Source organism: Marmota flaviventris, chromosome 11 (genome assembly GCF_047511675.1).
Source record: "Marmota flaviventris isolate mMarFla1 chromosome 11, mMarFla1.hap1, whole genome shotgun sequence".
Classification (NCBI taxonomy): Eukaryota; Metazoa; Chordata; class Mammalia; order Rodentia; family Sciuridae; genus Marmota; species Marmota flaviventris.
The window spans coordinates 43,162,071-43,188,859 of NC_092508.1; the positions used below are offsets into that span (position 1 = coordinate 43,162,071).

General features: G+C 41.6%; 1 protein-coding gene across 4 annotated transcripts in view; it reads right to left on the reverse strand.

Annotated features, from left to right (window-relative positions):
• Myo1b (myosin IB) overlaps positions 1–26,789 on the reverse strand; it is a 172,214-nt gene that overhangs the window by 136,442 nt on the left and 8,983 nt on the right. For 3 of the 4 annotated variants that reach the window (XM_027924982.3, XM_027924981.2, XM_027924984.3), the window contains exon 2: positions 3,378–3,521. In XM_027924982.3, the coding sequence (XP_027780783.1) occupies positions 3,378–3,512 (135 nt within the window). In that variant the 5' untranslated portion in view covers positions 3,513–3,521. Of the gene's footprint in view, positions 1–3,377; positions 3,522–17,127; positions 17,698–26,789 lie in introns of those variants that run through there. The other variant, XM_071618972.1, reaches the window with a different exon arrangement.

Below are 26,789 nucleotides of genomic sequence, written 5' to 3' on the forward strand. Positions count from 1 at the left end.
CTGGGAAGCAAGAAGTAAAGTCCTTGGTGATATCAGTGAACCACAAAGTCAAAGCAATTCTGAAAGCAGAGCTACTTCTGGACTTCCAGGAATACAAGTGAACACATCTCCTTTTATTATGTAGACCAGATTGGGCTGGGTGACTGCTATAGCGACAAGGAACACATTCTAACACAATCCGACATTCTGACAAGTTCCAAAAAGTCTCATCCTACCCAAAGCTTCAAGTTTAGTGTGCTCACAAGAAAGCTGACCTTGCAGTGAGCTGAAGACAGATCCAAAGGACCACTGGGGGTTGAGAATGTGCTGGAAAGTTGATAACACACATCTAGGGCAAAGCAATTGCTCCTGAGAGCTCTGTGAAAGTGGGGACTAGTTCTTACTTCTTGATATGTAGAGGGAGGAAGGAGGATGAGACAGATGGCAGGATGAAAGAACAGGGTTCCCTGACCTAGGGCTGGTTCACATGGGAGACTACTGGAGACTGCTGAGGTTTGGGCCATACCCAGAGGTTAAAAGTCAAACATCCTTCCGTTCACAGCCCCCTTATCAACCATGGTTCTGAACATGACAATTCGATATGTTGCATGAGGGTTCCTCCTAGAAAGTCACTCAAAGTATAAAACAAAGCTATAAAGCTATAAAAGGGATTTTTTTTTCTAACTGCAACTTCATTTTCTGAGAATGAATTAAAAAACAAAGCTAGTACAAGGCAATAAGATGTCATGTTAACTCAGCCTTGAGTATCACGCTAAACAATTCTATAGCAATCCATGAACAAAAGCAAAGCAGGAATATCATCAGAATGAGAACCAGAAATAGATTTCCTAAGGGTGGGTTATATGACATGTGAGGCGCTGGGAAGCAAGGTAATCAAGTTTATCATGCAGGTTTTTTTTTTAATTACAAAAGCTATATTAAGTGCTATAACACAGAGGTCTAAAAGAATAATCCTATCTGTTGCCATAGCCCTATCCACCCTATCATGTACCCAAAGTTAACAAGCCTTTCTCTGAATACATACAAACACATACAAACATAGGTACAATTATAAATCTCCACTTAAAAAATAGGAACACGCTACATACATTATAATCAGCCTTTTTTTAATACTTAAAAATAAAAACTGTCTCACCCTCCAACATATTTAAAGTTACAAAATGAAAGCATACATCTCATGGAAATAGTAGCCTGTGAGCATCATGGAAAACATTAATTGATATCAATACCTAGAAACAGAAGTCAGTTCTCTGCTTTTGTTTTAACCAGAAAGAGCATTCCAAGAATAGTTTAGAAAATAAAATTATATACAGCTGAAACCCAGACATTTCGTCTGCTAAAGACTCACGAATGTTAACACTTGGTATTTTGTTAAAAAGGAGACTGTTTTATTTTTTAGTGGCCTCAACAAACCAGGTATTCAAGTGCACGAAAAGTTCTCCTCTCCATCCTATTTTCAATTCATCTAAAAGTGAACTGTGCTTCTTAGAGCCAAAAAGAAAAATGATAAGTAACGTTAGTTACAATCTAATCAATTCCTCCTATCTCCATCTCAGATACCAGTGTTTAAAGGCTGTCTTTTATGTGCTATCAGACCACACTTTCAATTAAAGCTGCAGAATCATCAGGCTTTCCCACCTGAAAGCAGGACTGCTGCACTGGGAAGGAAAAATGACACCGAGCCTCACTGCCAAACCAAACAATGCCTCTGCCCTGCTCACAGCACCCTTTTATACCTCTTCCATATGAATCAGCATTTTAAACAACCTCTAAACTGTAACTACACCTCAGTTCAGTATCCAGTTATCAAATTAATAGTCCAAAAGTAGGATACACACACACATACACATACACACACACACACACACACACACACGCACGCACGCACGCCTCAGGTTACCATCAACTTTCCCCAACAATACCTCAAGAAGGATGAAAAGTTCAATTTCCAGATGATGACTCACTATCATGAAGAAATTAGTTACCCAAACTTACCCTGGAAACATGCTGGGTACTGTGGTCTGAATGTCTGTGTTCCTCCAAAATTTGTATGTGAAAACCTAATCACCACTGTGATGGCTTTAGGAGGTACGGTCTTTGGGACGTGATCAGGCCATAGGTGGAGCCCATTTGAAGGAGGTTAGTCTAAAAGAGGCTTCCACCATAAGAGGGCACAGGGAGCAGGAACCATCTATGAACCAAGAGGCAGGTCCTCACCAGACACTGAATCTACCAGCCCCCTCACCTCAGACTCCCCAGAATTGGGAAAAATAATTTTCTGTTGTTTATAAACTATCCAATTTACATTATTTTGTTATAGCAATCTAAACAGACTAACACAGGTGTCTAAAGAGAAAGGAAAGCTGTTATGTGACAGAAAGCCATATAACATAATTTTCGCATGATTTTTAAAATATATTAGCTTCCACAAAAGCTATAGTTGTTCTTATTTGTATCTCCGTTTGTTTATTTACTTATTTATATTTCTTCCCCAAATTAATTTTTTAAAAAAATGAAGCATGTCTCAATAATCCAGTTCTTCTCCATGTACAGATACACATTTTTTAAAAAGAAAAAAAGAACTCAGAAGCAAGACAAAATCTATTAAAGCCATTTCCAGCCAATCTTTCCCATTTCCTTCTCAGCTACTGATGTGTGGGACTGAAGCCCCATCTCCTTGGTTAACAATATAAGCTTTACCTCCACAGATTCAAGTGCTGTGCTTTATGCAAACTCCTGAAAAGCTTCAGATAAATCTATCTTTAAATGTTTTAAATGTATTTACAGAACTTGCTAAAGTAACACCGTGAAATCCCTTATAAAGAATTTTTACAAAAGTTTTCTACTGTTGTCTATATTTATATGACTGCATTGTGTATATGGCATTGTACTATTCCCAAGCACATATTTGTATCTGGTAATTTGCTCCTGTCCCTATCAAAGACAAATGTCAAGACGATTCATATCAAGACAGTTCATTGCCTTGCATTTTAATGAGTAGCTTCTCAATGCTTAAACTTTACTAATATTAGGAAGGCATGCAAGATGTCTATGGATTTCAGAACCCCATCTACACAGATGTTCTTCAGTGGGCAGGAACTAAAATATTCCACTTGCTTTAGAATTTCCCCAAGACCCTGCACAATACACTGCATACAGCTGACATTCTTTAAACATCATTAGGAAAGATTCTTGACTCTAATCAATATTACTCATGTGCCAAATCAGCAAACACTCAAAACTCTCTCTGAGGGTATAAACAAATACTTCTGGACTCTAAGGAACAAAGAGAGAAGAAAAGTCTGAAATAGGAAAGCCAGCTCTCTTCTTCAACACACAGAGTCTAAACACCATAGGTGAACTGCATGTGTACTCACATATATTTCATTATGATCAAAACGCTTCTTGAGGTTGTTGATGAAGGTCTCCTCATTGAGAGGTTCTAGAAGAACCATATCTCCAACTCCAATCATATTGTCCAGAAGTGACGTCTTCACCTCCATTTTGGCCATGGTCTTCCACTGTAGGAGAGAGGGAAAGGAGTCACTTTAATTGAGCAAAATTATTTCAGATGGGTTCTTGGCACCAATGGAGAAATGACCCTGACATGACTCATGTCATAACCTCTCCTTCCCGAAGACCTACGTCAGAGGCCTCTGACATGTTGCTATTGCGCCATTTGCCAACCTGCTGCCAAAAGTGAACCTCCTGCCCAGTCCATTCTCCCAGGCAAAGTCCATCCATAGAAAGAGCTACTGGGAAGCCATGGTCTCCATTTTCTTCTTTAGGCCATTCTCCTTTCCATGACAGACTGCCAAACTCCAACAACAGAGTCCAATCCACCCCTCCCAGCCCTTGCACACCAAAGTCAGACTTGAACCCATAAGTCCTCCAAGATGATATCCTCCACATTCCATGATGAAATTCAGAATGCATTTTCCCAAGAAATACTATTTGAAAAATAATGCTGCCAACACTTTTGGGCACTTGCCAGATAGTGGACACTTTACCAAAGAACTTCACACATATTAATTAATTCAATCCTCAAAATAACTCTACAAGGTAAGTATTGTTATCTCCATTATAAGGTAAGAAAATCAAAGCTCAGAGAGATTAAGAAACCTGCCATGATTACTTAGAAGTGGTTTGTCTGTGGCATGCAAGCACTCTGCCACCACTTACAACACTGAACCTTCAGAAGATCTCATTCTAGGCACCCCAAACTGACATTCAGAAAAGAACACAACTCATAAGTGAGGTTCCCCATAGAAGATAACCTGTCAAGAGTGAATCCATGTTCTTAATTATCATTCCAACAAACATTCCACCATAGCAGCAAAAAGACTAGGCCATAAACACAACAGTTTCCCTCTGGTTCAGTGGGAAAGTCCACCAGGAGAAACACAGGCAAGCTACAAAGGCAGCATGCTATCCTCACTGCGAATGTGTACAGTCCGCCAACAGAGGAGTCCTTTAGGGTCCTAATCTGATCACTGTCAAGTGTGCTAAAGTTCTTTTCAAATATCTGAACATAGCAAAGTATGTGGAGAAAGAGAATGTGTGTGTGTATGTGTATGTGTGTGTATGTGTATGCCCATGTTTGTTAATTTCACCAAATTGTAAAACTAAGAGTCATCCCCTCTAAATTTTTCCAATGCAGAAGTGAAATTTATCCTACTACTGAATAATACTTCTAATAAATACTTACATATATGTATACGTGCCCATCACAAATGGGTGGAAAGTACATTTGATTCTTCCACTAAGGAATTACCCAGATGCTATATTATATAAAAGTCAAGCTGCTTGCTTAAAACTTAGCAATTTAAATAAATTGCTCTCTTGCTCTGGTCTCAAATATTCAGTAGGTCCTTAGAGGCTGCTGAAACTGCACTTAGTTGGATGTTTTAAAGTAAACTGGGAAGGGCTGATAATTAACTCCTTATTATTAATTACAAGCAATGTAAATGAATCCACAAACATATCTTTTATTTATGACCCCATTAAAAAAATTTGTTTTTTTTTTTTCTTTTTGCTCTTGAAAGCCAAAAAAAGAGACTAAAATGAAACCAGGAGGTTCTCTAAACCTAAGAAGTATTTAATACTAGAAGAAAACTAGAGTAACCTTCTTTAATTTTTTTTAAATTCATGCCAACCACACCTGGAATAAACAGTCCCAGATATCACTGGCCACAAAGGCAGCCCAAAGAAGATTTCATGTATTTTAAAGTAGGCTGGGCTCTGTTTTGGAATAAAATAGGTGAGGGTGGGAGTCTTCTGCCATTTTCTGGGGATGGAGCAGACGCCAAGTAGACAGTGAGGCTGACGCCAATGTCCACAGAAAGTCGTGCACAAGAATAGACTGTGAGTGCCCAACCTCTGTCACAATAGATTAACATTTAAATCAGATCTCAAGTTCTCTGTCTCTCGTGTAATGCCAAAAGCACTCTAGTTGCAATGCATTACATATAATTTGGCAGATGAGGGAAGAAGGCTTAGGGATTAAGGGGGAAGTCAACCTGAGAAGGGTTTCAAAAATAACTACCTCAAACCAGCAATTTGAATTAAGAAAAGTGGTTGAATGGGAACTCTCTGTCCGCCTGGGGTGGATTTCTGCACATAGTCTATTTATGGAAATAGCTGCAGAAAGACAACACCACTTTGCTGCAGGTACAATAATTAACCAACCAGTCTATCTCTGTAACTAAACCTGCTTCACCATCTTTACAAATGTAAGTTTCAAGGAAGTTTGTACTGGTTGTTATTTTAAACTCCTATCCCAACTGTACAGTCCAAAGGTGGGGGAGGGGGTTTAGGGTAACAGAAATGCTGAGTAACAGGCAATTGATAAAAAGTGTAAAATTAAAAACACAATTTTTACAAACCAAAACAGGACAACAGAACAAGGCTAGCTGAAAAAGACACTGCCTAGATTCATTTAGTCATTCTTTCATCTTATCAGCATGCAGACACTTTGAAGGAGAATATAGCCACAACTTCCTTCATTTCCAAGGTAAAAACAGGACACTGAGTAAACAGCATGAGGGTGTTGGCATATCATCCTAGAAATGGACTGGTTTCCCATGTTGTTACAACCATCTCCAAGCTAGGTTCAGTTCACCTTGACAAATTAGTTGGTTTGTTGGCTCCACCAAAAGAAAGTGGTGGAGCCAACAAACCTTCAACGGAGCTATGCAAGCCTATCATGGGAACAAATTTCAGAACCACTTGTTAACTCAACATTTCCACAAACCATCAGAAGAATCCATATGGAGTTATAGGGAGATTTAAATGGGAATGTACACAGAACACTGAGGATTCTTTTTGTTTGCAACATATATAGATGAAGATAAATAACAGAGACATGGATAGACCGATCTTCTTCCTTCTCAAGAGCCCTCACAGGGATCCATGCTCTCCTGGAGAAGCCAATTCTAAGCCATGCTCCAGGAATTAGCATGTGATCTACACTAAGTCAATCAGCATTCCCAGCCATCTTCCAGCCACTTTAATGGATTCAGGGTAGGGTATGTGACTGAGCCTGAGGCTCTGGCTAGGACAAGGGGGTTCACTCTAACTCTGGATGGTGTGACTTGCAGATATGACACTTGGAACTGCTGCAGTCATCTCTGCTTTCATAAGAGGCCAATTCCAGGGAAAAGATAACACACAGAGGAGGGCGGGACAGGAAAATTACTGAGAATTATTAGTGATGGAGAACCAATGACATCACAAACCTCTGGATCAAATTGTTCTTGAATCCTATTGTTCCCCTACCTCTCAAGGTTTTAGTGATGTAAACCAATCAGTTCTCTTTATGGTTGATCGAGTTGGATTTTCTGTTATTTGCAACAGAAAGCAACTTACCTAATAATAAAAGAAACTATTAGCAGGAAGAAGAATGTTAAAAGTAATACTAAAAAACAGGAACCAGCTGGGTAAAGGCACAAGGTGGAGGGCAAGGAGTCTTCTCTTGAACTGGGAAAATGATCACCATTGATAATGAACAAACAGCTACTGAAAACTTGGACCTTGTGCCTGCAACACTGAAGAATGTGGGGAAAATTCAGGATGCCAGAATATGCATTAGTGAAACTGGCCTGTGCGAAAGGTCAGAGGAAAACATGGTACAGCTCAGAGATGCCAATGGGCCTGGAGTGATCTATACCAAGCCAACTGTTTAGCCTCTACAGCCTGAGAAAGGGGTAAGTGCTCCTACCCTGAAGATGTGTAATCTGAGAGGTACTACCATGCTCCACTGCTGCCCTTGCTTCTTACTGGCTCCACGTGGATTCTGTTAAGCAAGAGCTATAGCACTCTGCAGAGAAGCAGGGCCAGGAGACAACTTCTCAGGCCAGATCCTAACTTCAATACCTTGGGTCCTGCCATTATCACCAACTTTGGTGACAAGTCAACAGCAGCAAATAACCCTTAAAAACCAACCGCATTTTTAAGGAAGCTAAGGTGCCAAGCAAGTCAGGCTGATAATCACTGTCTGATCTTTCAGGCAATCAAACCCCAAGTCCCTCACCTTACAACAACACAAAGGAAATGCTAAAGCACACCAATCCCTAAACAAAGTCCTCTTCCCAATGCTCATCTCAGATGTGGCCATGGAAAACAAATGAACCAAGAAGATCTTCTTGGAGGGCAGCATTTCTGAAGAGGGGTGACGATGATTTCAGCTATGCAGGGGGAGCTGCATTATGTTGGTTGGCACATTTTATTTTCCAAAGCAAAAGTATGCAAAGTCCATGTGAGTACTGGACAGCCACAGAGGACGGCCATAAAAGACTCTTTCTCTCTCTCTCTCTCTCTCCCCCATCCCCAACCCCTCCCCCCCAATGGGAACACTATGCAGTATACAGTCCAAATTCCTGTTTGCACCTGATCTCTCATCTAGGGAGTCCTTGGGTACCTACAGTCTTGTTAGTAGTGGTGCCCAATTTCCATTACAGACTCCAAAGGAGACAGATTTGCTCTCTCTTCCGCAAGAAAGGCAGAAGGTGAGAACTTGGCTTGGGTGCAGGAAATCAGATCTTCCTGGGAGGTGATGACAACAGGTGGTGATGGCTGGAGGTTACACCCCTCGATCAGCAGCAGCAACAGCAGCATGAAGACTAGTCCCCTGGCCTTTCCTCACCTCCTGTCTGCCTCCCAATTCCTGGTAATCCAAACTCTCTGCAATTCAGTATATCTCTATATCTTTCCTACTTTGCCAGCAACAAAGATCCCTAACTGACATGAAACTAAACACTGTGCCCAACATCGAGTAGTATACAGTTATTAGATCTTCACTATTATATAAAAAATAACCTTTATCCCCTCTCTTGGTGAAAGCAATCTACAAAACACAATGGCTGGTGGAGCCTCCTGAGAATCCACAGGGGCAGCCTGGAGGCAGAGACCCCCTTCTCAGGGTACTGATTTTAGGCCAGCCATCAACCCACCAACTGGTACCAGTTGATTCCATAGCTGTGCAGGCTAGGCTCTCTCTAGCTATTGATGTACCCAAGAAAAACAAAAGTGTGATTGCAATTGTTCTTTCCCCACCTACTCTCAGCTCAAGAACTTCTAAAATCACTGCCTCTATTTCAATGTACAGCAGTTCATTTACTGGAATCTTTTTTTTTAAGGTTTTTTTTTTTTAATTGTTGATAGACCTTTATATTATTTATGTATTTATATGTGGTGCTGAAAATTGAACCCAGTGCCTCACACATGCCAGGGAAGTGCACTCCTGCTGAGCCATAGCCCCAGCACCCATTTAAATGGAATCTTTGCAGTACAAAAATATCGTTTAAAATACTGAAAGCATCATTTGAAAATTTCCTCAGAATCCAAAGGAGAATGCAGCATAAACATCCTATAGTATCTTAAAATGACCATCTGTAACCTAACATTTAAATATAACTACCCTCCCAGTCACTAACCTTAAATTACAAGCTACCGTGTCAACGTCATCTGTGCTTAGGAATGTCAAGATCAACTCTCCAACCTGTGAGCCCCACACACAGAGGTGGCCAGGCAAAAGAGTTCTTCCCTGTAAGTGTAGGATCACACCACTTGCCATATCAAAACAACAGTGCTGAAAAGCTATTCCCAATTAATAACGTCATAGGAATAACAAACAAGAAATGAAAAATAAGTCGATATAAAGCACATCTTAGCTGGCAGTCCCCTCAATGAATTCAAAGTTCTCAGAGTAACTTAGATAAGAACAAATGCATACTTGAAGTTGAAACGCGTATCACAGAATTTGAAAGTACATAAACAAAGTCAGAACTGAGCTTACAATTAACAATTAAGCCACTAACATGATTTTAAATCTGAAGCAACTTTTCAAGCAAAGTCAAAAAAAGTTATTTGCAGAAAAACTTAATGAAAAGTTTTTTATTGCTTGGTAACTAACTAAATGAGGACATTTAAAACATGTCTATTACAAAGTCATTAGCACTACACATCAGAGACAGCACTGGGAAGACTTCTTAGCAGGGCAACAACTGACTCCAGTTCCACTCATTAACCTCCTTGTATAGTGGTCATGTATGCATGATGGCGCCTTTTCTAGGAAATCAGCTCTTTGGTGTCAAGAGTCACTCCTTTTTCAATCCTTATTTCCCCAAAGGCACAGTGCACAACCTCCTGCACATGGCAGGCATTCATGGAAATACAAAAGGAGACAAGTATGCAAATGTAAGCCTGGCAACTGAGTCACACAACAATGCACATTCTTCTCACAGCTGCCCTGGGTTGGTTCAGCCTCAGACAGGCAAAATAATGACTGTGGCTTCAAGCCACTTTGATCCACTCCTCCAAAAACATAATATCAACAAAGGACAGGAAACAGAATAGAGCCACTTGGCTCCCAGCGAGAGCACTGAAGCTTTTAAGAATGACATGAAAAACAGATTTAAGTAAGAAAACAGGGCCAACGTGGCAAGATTTCATGAACAAAATAACTCTCAGCAAATCCTGATGGCAAAAGAGACAAAGGAGTTAAGTATCCAAGTCTATAGGACATGGTTTACTACCTAATGTCAGGAGCCAAGTGAGGGAGAAAACTGCAAGTTCCTCCCTAGATCTTTTAAAATAGCACCAGAGCTCATCTCTCTCAGAGAGGTGAAATTTCCATTTGGGGTCAGCTCAACCAGCGTGTACAGCACTGAGTCCTGTTGTGTTGCTGGCACTATGTGACATGCTAAGGACATAGTGAATAGTCCTCCTCACGCTACCTACCAGGAGCTCACAGTCCTTCAGAACAGTCAAGAAAACGACCCACATCTGAAATTTCAAATGACATCCTTATTGACTGAGAGCAATACATGTTCCTATAGGAAAAAAAAAAAAAAAAAGAGTCAAGGTAGATGAGCAAAAAGAATATAAGTTGAATTCAACACCCTTGTGCTTTGGTCTAAGTCCTCTTGAATTTATTACAATCCCTTTGAAATCTGATTTTTATAAGCAAAGAATTGGCCATCATTTCTGGTTTTGGAAGTTTGATGCATAGTTTCAAGATAGGAATATGAAAAGCTCAATAGGAGCTTTAAAATGTAGAGCTGCAACAGTAATGCCCCCAGTCACCTTTAAATCCAGCCAAATCATATGACCATCTGCCCCTTTATTTTTAGCTTCTGCCTCTCCCCAAATTACCAAATCATTTTATCAACAAAGTATATATCAATCATCTCCACCCACATGTTCCACCACCTAAATACATGTCCCAAGACTCTATCTTCTACCACCTCACACCAAAATATGAAAAAGAATGGGAAGAATTCTTACTCCCTCGAAATTCCACGGTCCCAGGTTCTCAACCTTGGCTTCTCTCTATCTCCAGCCATCCAAACTGCCTCATCGATTCCATTGCCTTAATCATTCTATGTCCATTTCTGCCTGCTAAGTTGTCTCCAAGTCTTGCTTGGCCACCATAAAACCTGCCAGCCCTTTCTTTCCCTACTCAGGAACCACACTACCCAAATTACCCTCTTTTTTTTTTTTTTTGCTCTCAGTTCAATTACTGGGGATTGAATTCAGGGGCACTCAACCACTAAGTCACATCCCCAGCCCATTTTTGAATTTTATTTAGAGACAGGGTCTCACTGAGTTGCTCAGCACCTCACCATCGCTAAGGTTGGCTTTGAACTTGTGATCTTCCTGCCTCAGACTCCTGAGCCACTGGGATTACATGCGTGCACCACTGCACTGGCTCCAAATCACCTTTTAAAATTACAATCTGATCAGGTACACCCTGCTTCAAATCCATCAATAACTCTCTTGGTCCCTCTGAGCCAATATTCCAATTCCTTAGCAGAGCCTCAAAATATAATTAAACCTAAAGTTGCCACATAACCCAGCAATTCCACTTCGGGATATATACCCAAAAGAAGTGAAAGCTGAGCCTCCAACAGATATCTGTACATCCATAAGAACATGTATTCATAACAGCACATTCATAATAGCCAAAAGGTAACTCAAGTGTCCATCAATGGATGAACAGTTGAACAAAATATGGAAGACACATACAATGGAACAGTATTCAGCCTTAAAAAGGAAGAAAATTCTGACTGACACATTCTACAATGTAGATGAACATTAGGGACGTTCCTCGAATTGAAATAAGCCAGTCGGTCATAAGAGGATAAACACTGTGCGATCCACTTATAAGACAAACCCAGAACAGTCAAATTCACAAGACAGAAAGAAAAATCGCCATGGTTGGCCTGGGCAAGCTAACAGAGTTTCAGTTTTGGAAGATGAAAAGGTTCTGAGGATGGACGGTGGTGACAGGGCACAAGGACATGTCAAGAGTGGTTCTAGCTGTAGGCCCTCAAGAGGCTCGGCTGGGCTTTTGGGCTAAAGTAAATCCCACCAATTTAAACAACAGTGAGAAGCCATCTGTCATAGGCAGCATGCTCTGAACACGTCCCACCCCCCCCCCCCATCATGCATGTTGAAGCCCCATCCTCCAATGTGATGGTATTCGGAGCTGATGCCTTTGAAAGGTGACTAGGGTGATGAAGTCATGGGGGGCGGGGCACAATGGGATTAAGACCCTTAAAAGAAAAGGAAAAAGACCAGAGTTCTCAGGTTCTCTCCCACCCCCACCTGAGGAGACACTGAAAAGGCAGCTGTCTGCAAGCCTGCAGGACCATGACCAAGAACCAGATCTGTCAGCACTGCGGTCTTGCACTTCCCAGTCTCCAGAACTGTGGGAGTGAATGTCTATTGTTTAAGCCCCCAGTCTATGTCCCAGCAGCCCAAATGCACTAATATACCAACATGCAATTAGCAAGTGTGTTGTAGGAATGAGACTCTCCATCCCTCCCCTGCAGAGGAAGGCTGGGATTCTCAATGTACCAAGACTCCACTCCCTGGCAGCATGGCTGGCGCACAATCTCTGGGGTACAGAGTAAATGAACAAGCATTAGAGAGTCCCAGTACATTCTTCTGTCCTACACTGCTTCCATCACCTCTACCCTATCTGCCCAGATCATAACCTGCAAAGACAGAGAGTCTCAGATGATACACAAGAACATCTTCACCAAGGATTCAAGTTAGAACCAAGACAAGACACTTGATCAGTATTCACCAACCTATGGGCAGGAGGAGCAGAGACTGGATTCTGCAGGGCAATTTACTCAAGCCACAAGGTTCTCAGAGAGATGGGGCAGGGCTGGGGCTGTGGGTGGCTCAGCCGTAGTGCAACTGCCTGACACCGCATATAAATAAATAAAATAAAGATCTATCAACAACTAAAGAAATATATTTTTTAAAAAAAGGAGATGGGGCTAGCAGATCACACAGATCCACACAGGGTATATACAAGGTTGCTCAGAGCATATGAGAGCATGGGCCCACATGGATTTGTGAAAAGATTCAAGTGGTACTGATTATCATTCAAACCAACACACTTGCTAAGAGAAATTCTTATAAGGTGTATCTATCCACGGCAATTACTTCACAAATTATAGTTATCTGACTTTCCAATCCTGCATTCCATTGTTAAAGCCACTACAAACTGAAGGTCTCCCTCCCCCCACACCTTCTCTAAAGCTTTTTCCTTTAAGAATATTTAATGGATGTCTAGTAGGAGGGCTTTCATTAGAATCTTGGATTAGGGAAGGAAGAGGCCCAACTATGGGGCCATTCCTAGAGTATGTTTTTGCCTTTGTTCAAACTCTGGATAAGACAAAGGACATTACATTAGCAGACAATGGAATCAAACAGATTCAGATTCGAAGAAGGAGTGAAAACAAACAGACAAAAGCAAATGGAAGCCATATGCCAAAAGCCTGTCTCCAGCCTGAAAAAGCCGCCCTGTGAGTGGGAAGGACAATTAATTAGACATTATGGTTGTCTAAGGGTTAACACTCCAGAGGGTGTCTCTGCAGAGCCAGATATGGGTCAGGAACCACCAAAGATCAAGGTCAAGGCTGGCTTCTGTGGAGGTTGAAAAAAGCCCTGACCTTTATCAACAAAAGCTAGGAGCTGATGCACCCTCAGTCCCAGGCACAGGCCAGTGATAGAGGATTTGAAAAATACCAACCAGGACTTTTTTTTCTTTCTAACTATGGAAAGTATGACAAACATACCATCTAGACTAATTAAAGGACTTTTGAGTCAAATAACAAAACAGTGGCTTCTATAACAACATTGAAGGTTATGGATTACTAGCTACCAAATCTCTCCTTTGACATGTGAGCAAAATTTAAAGTTTCCAATGTGATTTTTGCATATCATTAAAGAGCAAGAAGCCAGACCGTAGCCAGACCCAGGCAAAACCTTCTAAGAGAAAGCACGGAACACCAGAGCTGCAGCACATCTGGTTTCTGAAAGAGCCAGGGCAAAGACGAAGTCCTCCTAAGTGGCTGAAGCATGTATTATATTATGCACACACCTTTCAATCTAACTCCTAAATTGTCAAACTCTTCACAAATACCCCAGGGTTTTTTTAAAAAGAGTAGCTTGACTTTTGCAATACGGAAGTCTCAACAGTTGACCATGAAGGTCCCTTTCGGTCCACACCAATACCTCACAGCTTAGGCTCGAATCCAAGGGAATTCGTTTCTGCAATTCAGGATTCTCATCTACAAACTCAGGATGGACAACATCCGTTCCACCGGACTGTTTCACAGACTAACTGAAAGAGCAAACTCACTTCTATGTCAGTTCAATCCACGTCCCAATTCCCATTTCTTTTTCTGACCCTGATGAAGAGCGCGTCACCTACTCATCCATCCAGTCTTCCGGCAAGTGTGTCCAGATAACCTAGAGAGTTGCCTCACTGGCAACAGACTTTCCATGGGGTTTCCCTGAGGAGGAAATAGAGCCAGCATCATCGTCCTCACAGTCATTTCCCGAAGGAAGCTCTGCAGAGTCACGGCAGGAATGGCTGCCAAAAAGCAAGGCAACTTCAAAGAGGGCCATCTCTCTCCAAGGTCTATCAGAAAGCCACGTCAAGCCCTCCCTCTTTGGCCCCCACTCCACTGTGGCACCTCTCACATGCCACAAGCCCAGAAAGTCCAGAAGGATCAGCAAGCAGCCCTGACTTTAGGGGGAGCCTGCAGTCATGCTATGCAGCTCATACTGAATGTTATGAGAATCAATGAGCTAACGTCTGAAGGGCTATGAGTCCCTGCAGGACAAGGTAGCCAAAAACTATAAACCACTGTTCTGTGCAGAAACACAAACTCAGCTGCACGAGAGAATGTGCTAATTATAACCCACAGACTTCTCAATTTGTTCCCTTGAGGCAGATTGAAAAAAAAGAAGAAATTCCAAGAAATCAGATGTGTTTAGATTGGCAAACCTGAGACCCTGGAACCCCTGGGTGAATGTAAAACTGTTCAAATGTAACTGGCACATCCAACAGCTCTGATTGGCCTTGGCAGGTACACAGATACCAAAAATGACCAGTGATTATTAAATTGAATACAGCTACCAGGGGAAAACCAACTTCCTTTCCAAATGGATCAACTTATTAATCAGAGGGTCCAAATCTTATTTCTTCCTCAAGCTAACATCCTCACCAAAGTCCTCCTGTCCCTTGCTTGCCCGCTCCCTCTGCTAGTAGAGTCATTCTTTCTATCCTCGTTATACCTGATCAGATCATCCAACCACTCAAGGCATGTGCTCTTTAAAATTAAATCCAACTGGAGGCGCTCACATAGGGTTTTCTGTACCATTGGGGCGAGGGGCCACTCCACATCAGATCTTGAAGACAACTGGCTGAACAAAGATACTCACATACTCACATACGACAGCCCACTACACTAGGGCATATGACTCCCTTCTTTAAAAGTATGGGCCTTTGTATCATTCAGGCTCTTTCCAGGGTCAACAGAAAGAAATGTACTGAGTTAAGTGCTCTCTTCTTGATCCAAGGAAGGAAGCAGGTTATTCCTCGAGGACACAGCAGCTGTGGCATTCTGCAGCAGCCCGCAGAAGTCAGAAACTATCCCAGTGCTTCCCCCCCAAAACTCAGAAGATCGCAGTGCAGACCCAGCTGGGCAATGAGACCTGGGCACACTGACACCTCTGAGCCTCAGTTTCCCCCAAAAAGTTTGTAATGCGTCAGCTCCTCATATCTCATCCCAGTTTCCCTTACTGTTGAGTCAACAACAACAAAAAAAAGACTTGCTTCTGGAAAGACTAAGTTCCTATCTTATGAGGTTCTAAAGCATGTTAAAAAACAAAAAGCCAGCAAACGCCAGTCCACAAGAATCTTTCTCAGTGACATTTTCTCAGAGGCAAAGGAAAGCAGCCCACTTTGTTCTGACCTCACCATCAGAAAAAAAAAAAAAATGTATTAAAGGTGTAACCATATGTAGCATAGAAAAAACGCAGATCGTCAACAGGACCCCCCTCCTCAGTAAAGCCAAAGAGACACATGTGAAAGCCTTCTCTTACAATTATGTACATGGTTAGCTGCAAAACGGAACTGGCTATTTTAAAATATTCACCTACTTATGAAAGCAACAAGGGGTCTAACAATTACATGTTTAAAAATCTATGTACATAAAGGAAGGGAAGGACGTGGTTACTCAACAGCATACTTCAGCAATGCTTTTGTACTCAGGGTTAAGAAAAAAGTTCTTTGAAATAATACAAATTCAGAGGCTTTCTCAAGCAGTTAGCTACAAAAATAAAGTCTAAGAAACTATGTAAACAAAGGGAGAGATGTTTAGACATTTACATTAGGATTTCATGAATGTTTATGGGTTGAGAAGTGATCAAACAAAAATAGTTAAGATGTTCCCAAGAAGACCCTGATACTGTAGAGGCAAAACTACTGTCATTTAAAAAGAATTTTTAAAGAAAATAGCTAAATTGCTGTAGTGAGCTATTTTACCTAAGCTGATTAAAATCAACAATCATGTTAGAATCTGGAAGATTTTTCTGTGTTGATTTCTAATTGGTTATTTTTTTTAATGTTGAAAGCATTACTTAATTTAAAATCAAAGATATTCTAATTCTTACTTATCTCTACATGCACTCTGTAGTATTTATGAAGAGATACACCAAGCCACATATAAGATACACCATAAATAAAAAGTCACACATCAAATGTTCACCAAAATTTCTGTTTACCAATTTACATTTGTAAATGTTAACTAAATTAAAATGAAAAAAAAAGCTCTGCTAATAGCCAAATGTTTTACATGTTACAGCAGTTTTATTTCACATATTTATACAAGCAAGCATACATAAAAATACCACATACGTTTTTCCCCTTGAATACAACACATACTTTGTTATTAACTTGTAAAGTTACACAAAAATCCATTTTTAAATTTATTTAACATGATCATGTAAAGAGCCAAACTTCCCCAGGGACATTTTAGTAAGAAATAAAATGTTCAATAGTGAACTGTATCGTAAAATCCTAATTAAGAAAAGTTATTTCCCTCTACAAGTAGTTTATCCATAAAGCATCCTCAAAATATATCAAAAGACAATAAATCAGCAAATCAAAATACTCAGAACTCAAAATTGACAGTTGTACCCTTCAGAATGTTTCTCGACAGGTAGGTGGATAGGTAGGTGGGTAGGTGGGAAAACTAGAGTCCTTTCTAAATGACATAAATATATTGTCCCTCTGGTTTAGAACTTAAAACAGCTTACCAATTTTTCTTCCCCATTGTTCTTTCCACTGATTTAACCAGCACTTCGGCACTCAGCTCATATGAAAAGAAGAGACAAACATTCGTTGTGACAGGAGAACACATTAAGTACAACAAATATTTTGCACACAGATAAGACAGGGAAAGTAGGTCAATATCCTGAGGCTAGGAAGAGGTGGCCTTTGCTTCCACCCAGGACTGTATGATTAACCATGCTGGACTCGCCTCTATCCACAACCCATGGCTCTGAAGGGGCACCTGGTCTGCACAGGACCCTGGAGAAGAGAGGCATGTTGCTCCACTGCTTCCTGCAATTGCAATCTAGGTGGAGAAAGAAAATACTTCAGAGCAAGATGAGCAGTAAAACTGGTGCTTACACATGGCAGCTGATTCACTTCAGAATGAGGAATACAATCAGCATCATGTTTAGAGGTAGAGTGGTTGTTCTAGCAAAGGAGGATCTGAGAAGAATGGCTGAAGAGGTAAAACTTGACCTTGACGTTGAAGGATAAGTAGGATATGTCAAAGAGAAAAAAAAAAAAAAACCTGAAAGCATAAATATAAATATATATAAATATAAATAAATATAAATCATTCAGAAAATGGTGACGAGGCAAAATAGCAGCAGAGGACAGTTAAATAGGGCCCTGGTGGGCAACAAAGCTGGGTGACGGGTGAGCTGAGGCCAGACTGGGAGTCTGAACTACAGAGCTTACAGCTTCAGAGTACAGGGTGGGGAAGGAAACACTGTACAACCTTATCTACTTTTTCTATGCTACAGTCCTTACCTGATGGCAGTGCATTGGGATGGCAACAAGTTAGACTGGTGATAGTGTGATAGAAAATAAAACTGAGGACAGCCATCACATACAGATGATGGGGAGACACCAAAACAGCTTTCATCAGGGATAGAGTCTGTGTTAGTCAACTTCCTGCTACTGTGACAAAACACCTAAGACAATAAACTTAAACAGAGGAAAGGTTTATTTTGACTCATGGTTCCAAAGGGTTCCGTCCATGGTTGCTTTGTCCTATTGATCTGGGTCTGCAGTGGTACAGTACTTTATGGTGAATGTTCATGGTGGAGGGGGCCCTCTACCTCATGATGGCCAGGAGACAAAAAGGGAGAAACAGAAATGCCCAGGGTCCCAATATCTCCTTCCAGAGCACACTTAAAAAGACCCAGCTTGTTTCACTACACCCCACTTCATAAAGGTTCCACCCCCACCCCAATAGTGCTATAGGGCTGGCAACCAAACCTGTAATACATGGGCCTCTTGGGGTATGTTTCATATCTAAAGTAGAGCAGAGACATTAAAAATTTAAAGAAAGTATGAGGGGATATCTAAATTTGTTGGTAGAGCAACTAAACACAGGGAGAAGAAGTGCTCTGTATAGTTGTTCACACTGCACACTGCGTCAAAGTAGACCAGCCCAGGGGGTCAATGAGGACCTGACTGCAAAAAAGGCACTACACAAACTAGCAACAGGGAATTCAACTGGAGCACAGATCTAATAGCTCATACATACAATACCCCAGAAGTTACAGACAAATCTGTCATAAAAGGTGGGAAACTAATTTGATGGAAGGTGAAAAGGGATAGGAGGGCTTAAAAATCAGAGGCCCTCTTATCTACATGCACAAGGATGAAGAGCTTGCGTGATTTTTTTTTTTTAAAGGTTAAATTTGGAAGGCCTAAAATGAATTATACGCACCTAAACTTTTTTCTTTTTCTTTTTTTAGTACTGGATATTGAACCCAGGGGCACTTTACCATGGATCGCCATCCCCAGCCTTCTTTATTTTTACTTTGAGACAGGGTCTTGCTAAATCACTAATGCTCACCCCAAACTTGGAATTCTCCTGCCTCAGCCTTCTTGGGTCGCTGGGATTACCAGAATGTGCCACCACACCTGGCTTAAACATTTTTTTAAATTAAGCCCCATAAACACACATTTATTTGCCTATCTTCCCTTTCTTTGGGTGTGTCCACTGACTGTAGTGCTTGGTGCTTTCACAAGCCATCCTCAAAGGCATCCCCCTCCAGGTCCAAATCTCTCTAAAAAACAGTGAGACCGCCAAGGCACCTGGGGAGCGAGGTGTGGGAGACAGTGACCCCCTTCACAAAGGCCCCGTGAACTCAGGTATGTGGCTCGTGAGTGCACGGCAGCAGTCCTTCCCTCTTAGCAGCAGTCCCAGATGTCCAGAGGGGGCTGCATCCCGCAGGATATGGACAACACAGAGCAGAGCCACCACCTTCTCCACCCTAAGATTCTTGGGCTGTACAGAATCAGAATTCTGAATGACAGACCATATTAGAATATTTTATGTTATGATCCCTCAAATCCTTTAGAGTTACCTCAAGCTGCTCCAAGATTGGCTTCAATCAAGTTCAATCTCATCAGGTAGTTTCCAGAGCATTCAAATAGATTTTCACAGAAACAACTATTCTGCCTGAACACATATGTAAGATCATTATATTAAACTGTAAGAATAAGCACAACTGGCATGCACAGGTTTGGGAGTAAGCAGATGAGTCTGGATACACGTACACCCCATCTGGTGGGAAGAGGTGAGCACACACCAGGGCCAGTGTGTGATGGGCATCACTCACACTCCTCAGAGGGAAAGAGCACACCAACTAATCCAGCCTGTCTGCAGTGCCATATAAGCTTGTGCTGTGTCTAAGACTGTGCACCCACATAATTTAACAATGTGGAGTACTGTTGTGTTGCCAGGTTCAAAATTTGGTTGTTTTTTCAAACTATATATTCAACTACCATAATGATCCCCTTCCAAATGTATAGTCCTAAGTGCTGAAGTCACTAAAGGAAGCACAAAAATAACACTACAAACCTACAGTCAGCCATGGAGTCAAGAGCCCAAGGTTACTTCTTTCCACAAGGCTGAAAGACTAAACACGTCACTAGTAAACACTTAACATTTTAGTTTTGTCCTTCAAAACTGTACACCTTTAAAACCGTCAACAAAGATAAACGTTCCTCTCAACAGGGAAAGTCATATTCTGAAAGAATGAAGGTCCCCAGAGAAAGCTGGGTGCTTCTATCCTAAGTAGCCAAGGAGTTGATACATCCTCGATTTATATACTTTTAGAAACCTCCCATTCAGTCTCTTCAAAATAAAATAAGACTGTCGGGCATGGTGGTGCACACCTGTAAATCCCAGTGGCTTGGGAGGCTGAGGCAGGGGGATCACAAGTTCAAAGCCAGCCTCAACAATTCAGTGAGGCCCTAAGAAACTCAGCAAGACCCTGTCTCTAAATAAAATATTTTTAAAAAGGGCTAGGGATGTGGCTCAGTGATTGAGTGCCCCTGGTTTAATTCCCGGTACAAAAAATAAATAAATAAGCAAATAAATAAATAAAATAAGATCTTTCATGTAGAAATTATCTTGATATATTTCGATAGCCTACTGTGACAAACACCATGATACATTGTTATAGTTTGAATATGGTTTGTCCCCACCAAAACTCACATTAAAGCTTAAATCCTCCATGTAACAATATTGAGAGGTGGTGCCTTTAAGGTGATTAGGTCATGAGAGGGATTAATGTCTTTCACATTAATTAGTTCTCAAGAGAATAGATTCATTCTCTCTAGAGCAAGATGTTATAAGGCAGGAGAGCTCCTTTGTGCCCTCTCTCTTCCACATGTGTCCAAATGCCTTCACTTTCTGCCATGAAGTCATCACCAGAAGCCGAGTAGATATTGATGTCAGGCCTTTAAACTTCCAGAACCATGAGCTAAATTAACAGGCCTTTTTGGGAATGAGTTACCTAGTCTCAGGTATTCTGTTATAGCAACAGAAAATGGACTAAGACACACATATATACCAGAAACCCCAAAACAACCAAAATCAGGTAAACATATACAAACCAGAAACCCAAAACAACTAAACACAGTTTAACATATACTCAAAAGTCAACCCTGACCCCTTCATCAATATCAAGCGTGTAAAGTTTCCTTGCACAGCATCAAATGTGATAATCTTAAACTCCGTGTAGCTTTAATTCAATAAATACACATCTGGGGAAAAGGCAGTGATACCATTCCCGCTGAAATAATTCTGCCCCCAGACTCTACTTGGATATTTACCCACTAAGTTTTATTTTAACCAAAGTAGGTCTTAAACCAAAATGAATCCAAAACCAAATTCTGGGGAGAAAAACATTTATTTATGAAATATAAGGTATATTGAAACATAAATTTTTATTGAACCTTGACCTAAATCAATGTCCCACTATGTTCTGTTTTACTTTGTTTTGTTTGGATTCAACCATGAGCTGACAGACGTAATAAGAGCAACCCTAAGGGAAGGACTACACATGGTTTTATCCACATCCTCAAATAAAACAGTACAGAATCCATCTGACGCGAATGTTATGACTGGAAGAGCAAATACGGAGCTACAGGAGACTGAGTTATGATTGAGGGGAGCTGAACAGGCAGATGAACTTGATTCCATGAAGAGCCCAAGGCCCTGGTCCTACAAACCAGGACACAAACAAAGAGGCCAGGCAGAGATGCAGAACACAGGCTACCAACGCCCAAGGAGTGGAGTGTCAGGGTGTGGTGAGGGACGGATGGGCATGGGGCAAAGAGGGAGACCAGTGGGTCACTGGACTGTGTCCCCTTAAGGTTCATAGTTGAAGCCCTCACTACACTACCTCAAAAATGTACTATCTTTGAGACAGGCCCTGTGAAGTCTAACTTAGTTAAAATGGGGTGATTAGAATGGACCCTTATAAGAGGAGAGTAGGACACAGATAGACAAACCATGGGGTGGCCACGAGAGGACACCACATGAAGGCAGCCATCATCACCCTGAACCAGAGGTCTCAGAAGAAACCAATCCTGCTGATACCTTGGTCTTGAAAGTCTAGCCTCTGGAGTGTGAGAAAACAGATCACTGCTCTTGAAGCTGCTCAGTCTGTGGGATCCAGTTATGGCAGCCCCAGCAACCTCACACACCAAAGTGCCTATCAGCCTCTTCATCCACAGCCTACCACTGACAGCTGCCATCCGTCCTGGGCTCTTATCACTCAGCACATGCCACTAGACCATCTCTAATAAATGTCACCACCTGTCTGGTGCCCACTCGGCTCCCTCTTTTAAACTCTAGCCCACCTGGCTTCTATGTGGCCATTTACACCTGATCATCCACTTGCCACTCTGGCTAGTCCCTACTTTCCTTAATGACTTCTCCCTCCCCTTCTTCTCACAAATCAATGTTCCCCTGGGTTCTATCATCCCCTGTCTCTTCTCCCTCTACTAAGTGATCCTAACAGCATGTACAGCTTCAGTCACCCCTGAAGGCCCACAAAACCTTGACCAGGACCCAAGGCCTGGGCTTCTCCCCAAGCTCCATACCTCCCTCACTGCCTGGAGGCTCCATATCCCAAAGTGACCTCCTCACATGCAGACCTATCCATACCAACCACTGCCAATATCTCACAAGCCAAAAACTTGGGCAATGTCCCACACTCCAACTCTCCTGCACCCCAATCCACTCAGGCCATCCACCCCATGAGTAAAGAGGGGTGCAAAATCTCCATAACCACCTTTAACCCAATCATCCCACTCTCAATATCTACTGACAGAAAATTACCCAATACGGAAAAGGTTATAAGTTCCAAAAGATTCATCCACAGATTATTTACAACAGCAAAGTGGCAGAAGCAATCCAAATGCCCAGTAAGAAAGGGATGTTTCAGAAACCATGTGCTCAGTGGAAAAATATACAACTATGAAATGCATTTCAAAACTCAGGCGGTCTTCCCAACATAAACACAGGACAAATGTTTGAGGTGATGATCTGATCGTTACTCTGTGTACAAATATCATACGCACTGAAACATCACTGTGTACCCCACAAATATGTACAATTTCAAGTAAAAACATTTTTTAAAACTATACAGCATTATGGAAAATGTCCTCTATGATTACAACCACATTTTTAAACGTGCAGACAGAAAGCTTTGGAAAGGATTATTCAGAAGTGACTATATTTTAAGAGAACAGATTCATGAGTGCCTTTTCAATTCCATTTTCCAAACCTTTTTATAAAGTTCTTAAAAGTATCCTCTAATACAAAATATCCAAAAGAGCATTCTAGTATTCTTGTACTCTCTGAGTGGCTTGGTTTCGGGACAACTAGGGAAGTCCTGTGTCCCTTCAGCTGCTGCCCCGCCTCCCTGCTGCATCTGTTGCAGTATCAATACAAGAGCCCATTAAAAAAGGTTCCCCCTAAATCCTATTATACTTGGAGCTCTCAGCATGAGAGCCTCAAAATTGACTAATTATTTCAAGAACTCCAACTGGACATATAAACAGCTGCACAACTGCAGAACTGGGCTCCCAACATCTGCCGTGGTTATTAACTGTTCTCACAGGAAAAGATCACCATGCACAAGCTGCTGCCAAGAGAACAATTGTAAAGCTGGAAGCCAAACCAGAGAGAAGGTGAAGCAGCCACATCAGATGCCTGACAGGCTGGCTGCCCGAGGGGTAAGGAAGGGGCATCTTGTCTGACCACAGAGTGGAGTGGTGTCAGGTATCACATCCTAGAGTCCAGGAGGTTCTCACCAGCACCTATGCAGGTCCTCAACAAAACCCAGTGATCAACACATACAGACCCTCCTCCAACTGCTGCCCTCAAGAGGGGTACATACTGTTTCCAATTTAAAGAATTCCTGAGACAAATACTTTTGAAAGGTACTATTCTAATTATGCCCATTCTATAAATTCAAATTTCACTGCAAGTACACCAGGCCTCCTTAAAGCAGAGAAAGAACTATCATAAATATGTTTGTTACATTCAAATTGGGCATTGGCAGTTAGAGATTAAAAAAAAATCACAAAATTATGGTATAACACACGGGAAGAGAACAAGCACCTCCTTTCATTTATCTAAATGCTCTCAACTGTGCAATCTTCCTGAAATTAGCAATATTTCTCAAACAGCTCTTCCGCTGACGCCAAGCAACACTACTGCAACCCACACATCTTCTTTGAATTCTATGTCAGGATAATACTGAGATACTTATAGAATGCCGCTGCTCAAGAATAAATTCCTGTAAACAAACAAGCTGCAGGAAAGCCCATTTCTCCCCTCAGTTATAAAGAAGGGAGCATGAAAAGAAAGCCAGAATGCTCACTGAACTTATCATGGACATCATTAGAATCAATGAGCTTTTGAGGAAATTGGTCAAATCTGACATGGTTTCTTTGTAGAAATGTATTCTGGTAATATTCCAGAGTTCTGTTCTTCCAGTTTGGAAAAGTTTCAAACTCCTGACACACACCAAGATGGCAGCAACACAGACAACCCTAGGCAAAACAGGCCAAGGGGGAAAGTTCAAAGGCAGCAGCCTCTCATCCTTCCCTCTTCTTCAGCCTCCCTGTTCCCCCAATGCCTGGGGCTTTGAGAAGGCCACAGACCCCCCAGAGTTCATTAGTTAGTTTGTAAATTAATTAATTTGAGGTGTAAGTCCATTAAAAGCAAGTTAGATTTTAAGGGCTGAAAAGTTATCTATTGACCATGAAACAGGAAGAAATCGAATTTAATGTGTATGTCAGTTTCCCACGACAGCAAGTAAAGAAATCTCCTGCTCTTTATTCTGTATGGAAGAAATGTGTGCATCATGTCAGCAAGAAGAAAGACGGGGGACTAAACGGAGCAATGTTCAAAGGAGTGGAGTAACGATTTAGAAAACAGAGGGACAGTAACGGTAAAAGTCACCTCAATCTACTACCCTAACACAACCACAGTTAACACTTTGATCTTTTTTTTTTTTTTTTTTGGCCACCTTTCTTCCTACCTATTTGTCAAGGGAGAAGCTGGAATCCCACATCAGTCATAAACTACTACATGCACTGCTTGGATTCAGGAAGATGTGATACCTGGTTGGAGGAGAGGGAATCCACTCTCAGGAAAGACTGAGCAGTAGTAATAACACCTATGCTGAGTGCTTTTGCTGTGCAGGAATCAGTCTAGGGACTACACATATGTTGGCTCATTTAATCCTTACTACAACCCAAAGAAGGTTCTATCATTACGCACATTTTGCAAACAAGGAAATGGAAGCAGGCACAGAATAAGCTATAAGCCCAAGGACGCAGGTTACTAACACTGGCGGAAAAGTCAAGTTTCAAAACTTATACTTTGCCAGGCACAGTGGTGCACGCCTGTAATCCAGAGACTCAAGAGGTTGAAACAGGAAGATCTAGAGTTCAAGGCCAGTATCAGCAACTCAGTAAGGTCTGGCCCTCAGCAACTCAGTAAGAGTGTCTCTAAATAAAATACAAAAAAGGGCTGGAGATGTGATTCAGTGGTTAAGCACCCCTGGGTTCAATCCCAGGTACCAAAAAAAAAAAAAAAAAAAATACTTAATCCAGTGTCTAGCCCATAATCAGTGTACCACACTGCTTCTCACTAAAGAGGGCTCATCTCAGTGGAGGGTTCAGATGCATTTGCCCCTTGATGACCAAGAATAGCAGGACTTCCAGGTGGGACAGGGAGTGTGTAACACATGTTCCCTCCCACTCACCCACCCTGAGGTCAAGCCAGCCCTCGCTGAGAGTTTAATGGGTGGAAGGGAAGAAAAGGGAAGAAATGAGAGACTGGAAGAGCCATTGGTGGGCCTGCCCAAGCAAGACACCTTCTAGGAAAGGCAGATTGGCTTCCACAATCCATTAGTGCCAAGCCCAGGAGGAAGGTGCTGAGCAGGACGCTCAAATGTCCAACAGACACTAGTTCTCAGTGGCAATGGCAGAGGGAGTGCAGGTGCTCCTCAACTTACAAACAGATTACATCCTGATAAACCCATCTTAAATGGAAAATATGCATTGAATACATCTAACCTACAGAACCCTGTAGCTTAGCAACTCAGGCCCGGGTGGAGCACTGGTTGTTAATCTTGGAGATCCCATGGCTGAATGGGAGCGGAGGTACACTGCCACTGCCCAGCATCTGGACAAAGTAATGTGCCACAAATAGTCAGCCTAGGAACGAGCAAAATCCAAGATCCAAAGTAGTTTCTGCTGAATATTTACTGCTTTCATACCGCAGAAAGTCAAAAAACAGCTAGGCATAATGGTACACACCTGTAATTCCAGTGACTCAGGAGGCTGAGGCAGGAAAATCACAAATTCAAGGATAGCCTCAGTAACTTATCAAGACCCTAATAAACTTTGTAAGACCTGTCTCCAAATAAAAAATAAAAAGGGTAGGGAATGTAGCTAAGTGGTAAAGCACCCCTGGATTCAATATCTAGTATTAAAAAAAAAAAAGAGTAAAAAACCCCATAGTCAAAGGAAACTGTATTTGTAAATCCTGTGTTCAAGCCACATCATAGGATCAGTTCTCTCTTATTTCAGCAGTTTCATTTCGGGGAGGAGGGTATACTGAGCAAAAAGAAATATCTCCATGTTGCATAATTTAAATACTATTAAATATACCAATCTGATGATTTACTGAGAAGTTATAACTTGATCTGAGTCATTGATTGCTAAAGTTCCCATCAATCTACCTTTAAGAACAGAGTGCCAGGGATCTGGGTCCTCTTTTTCACTCTCTGGAAGGTTCTTCCTTCCAACTCTCCAACACCAACTCATCTTTCTGGTAACTGCATGAATGCACATT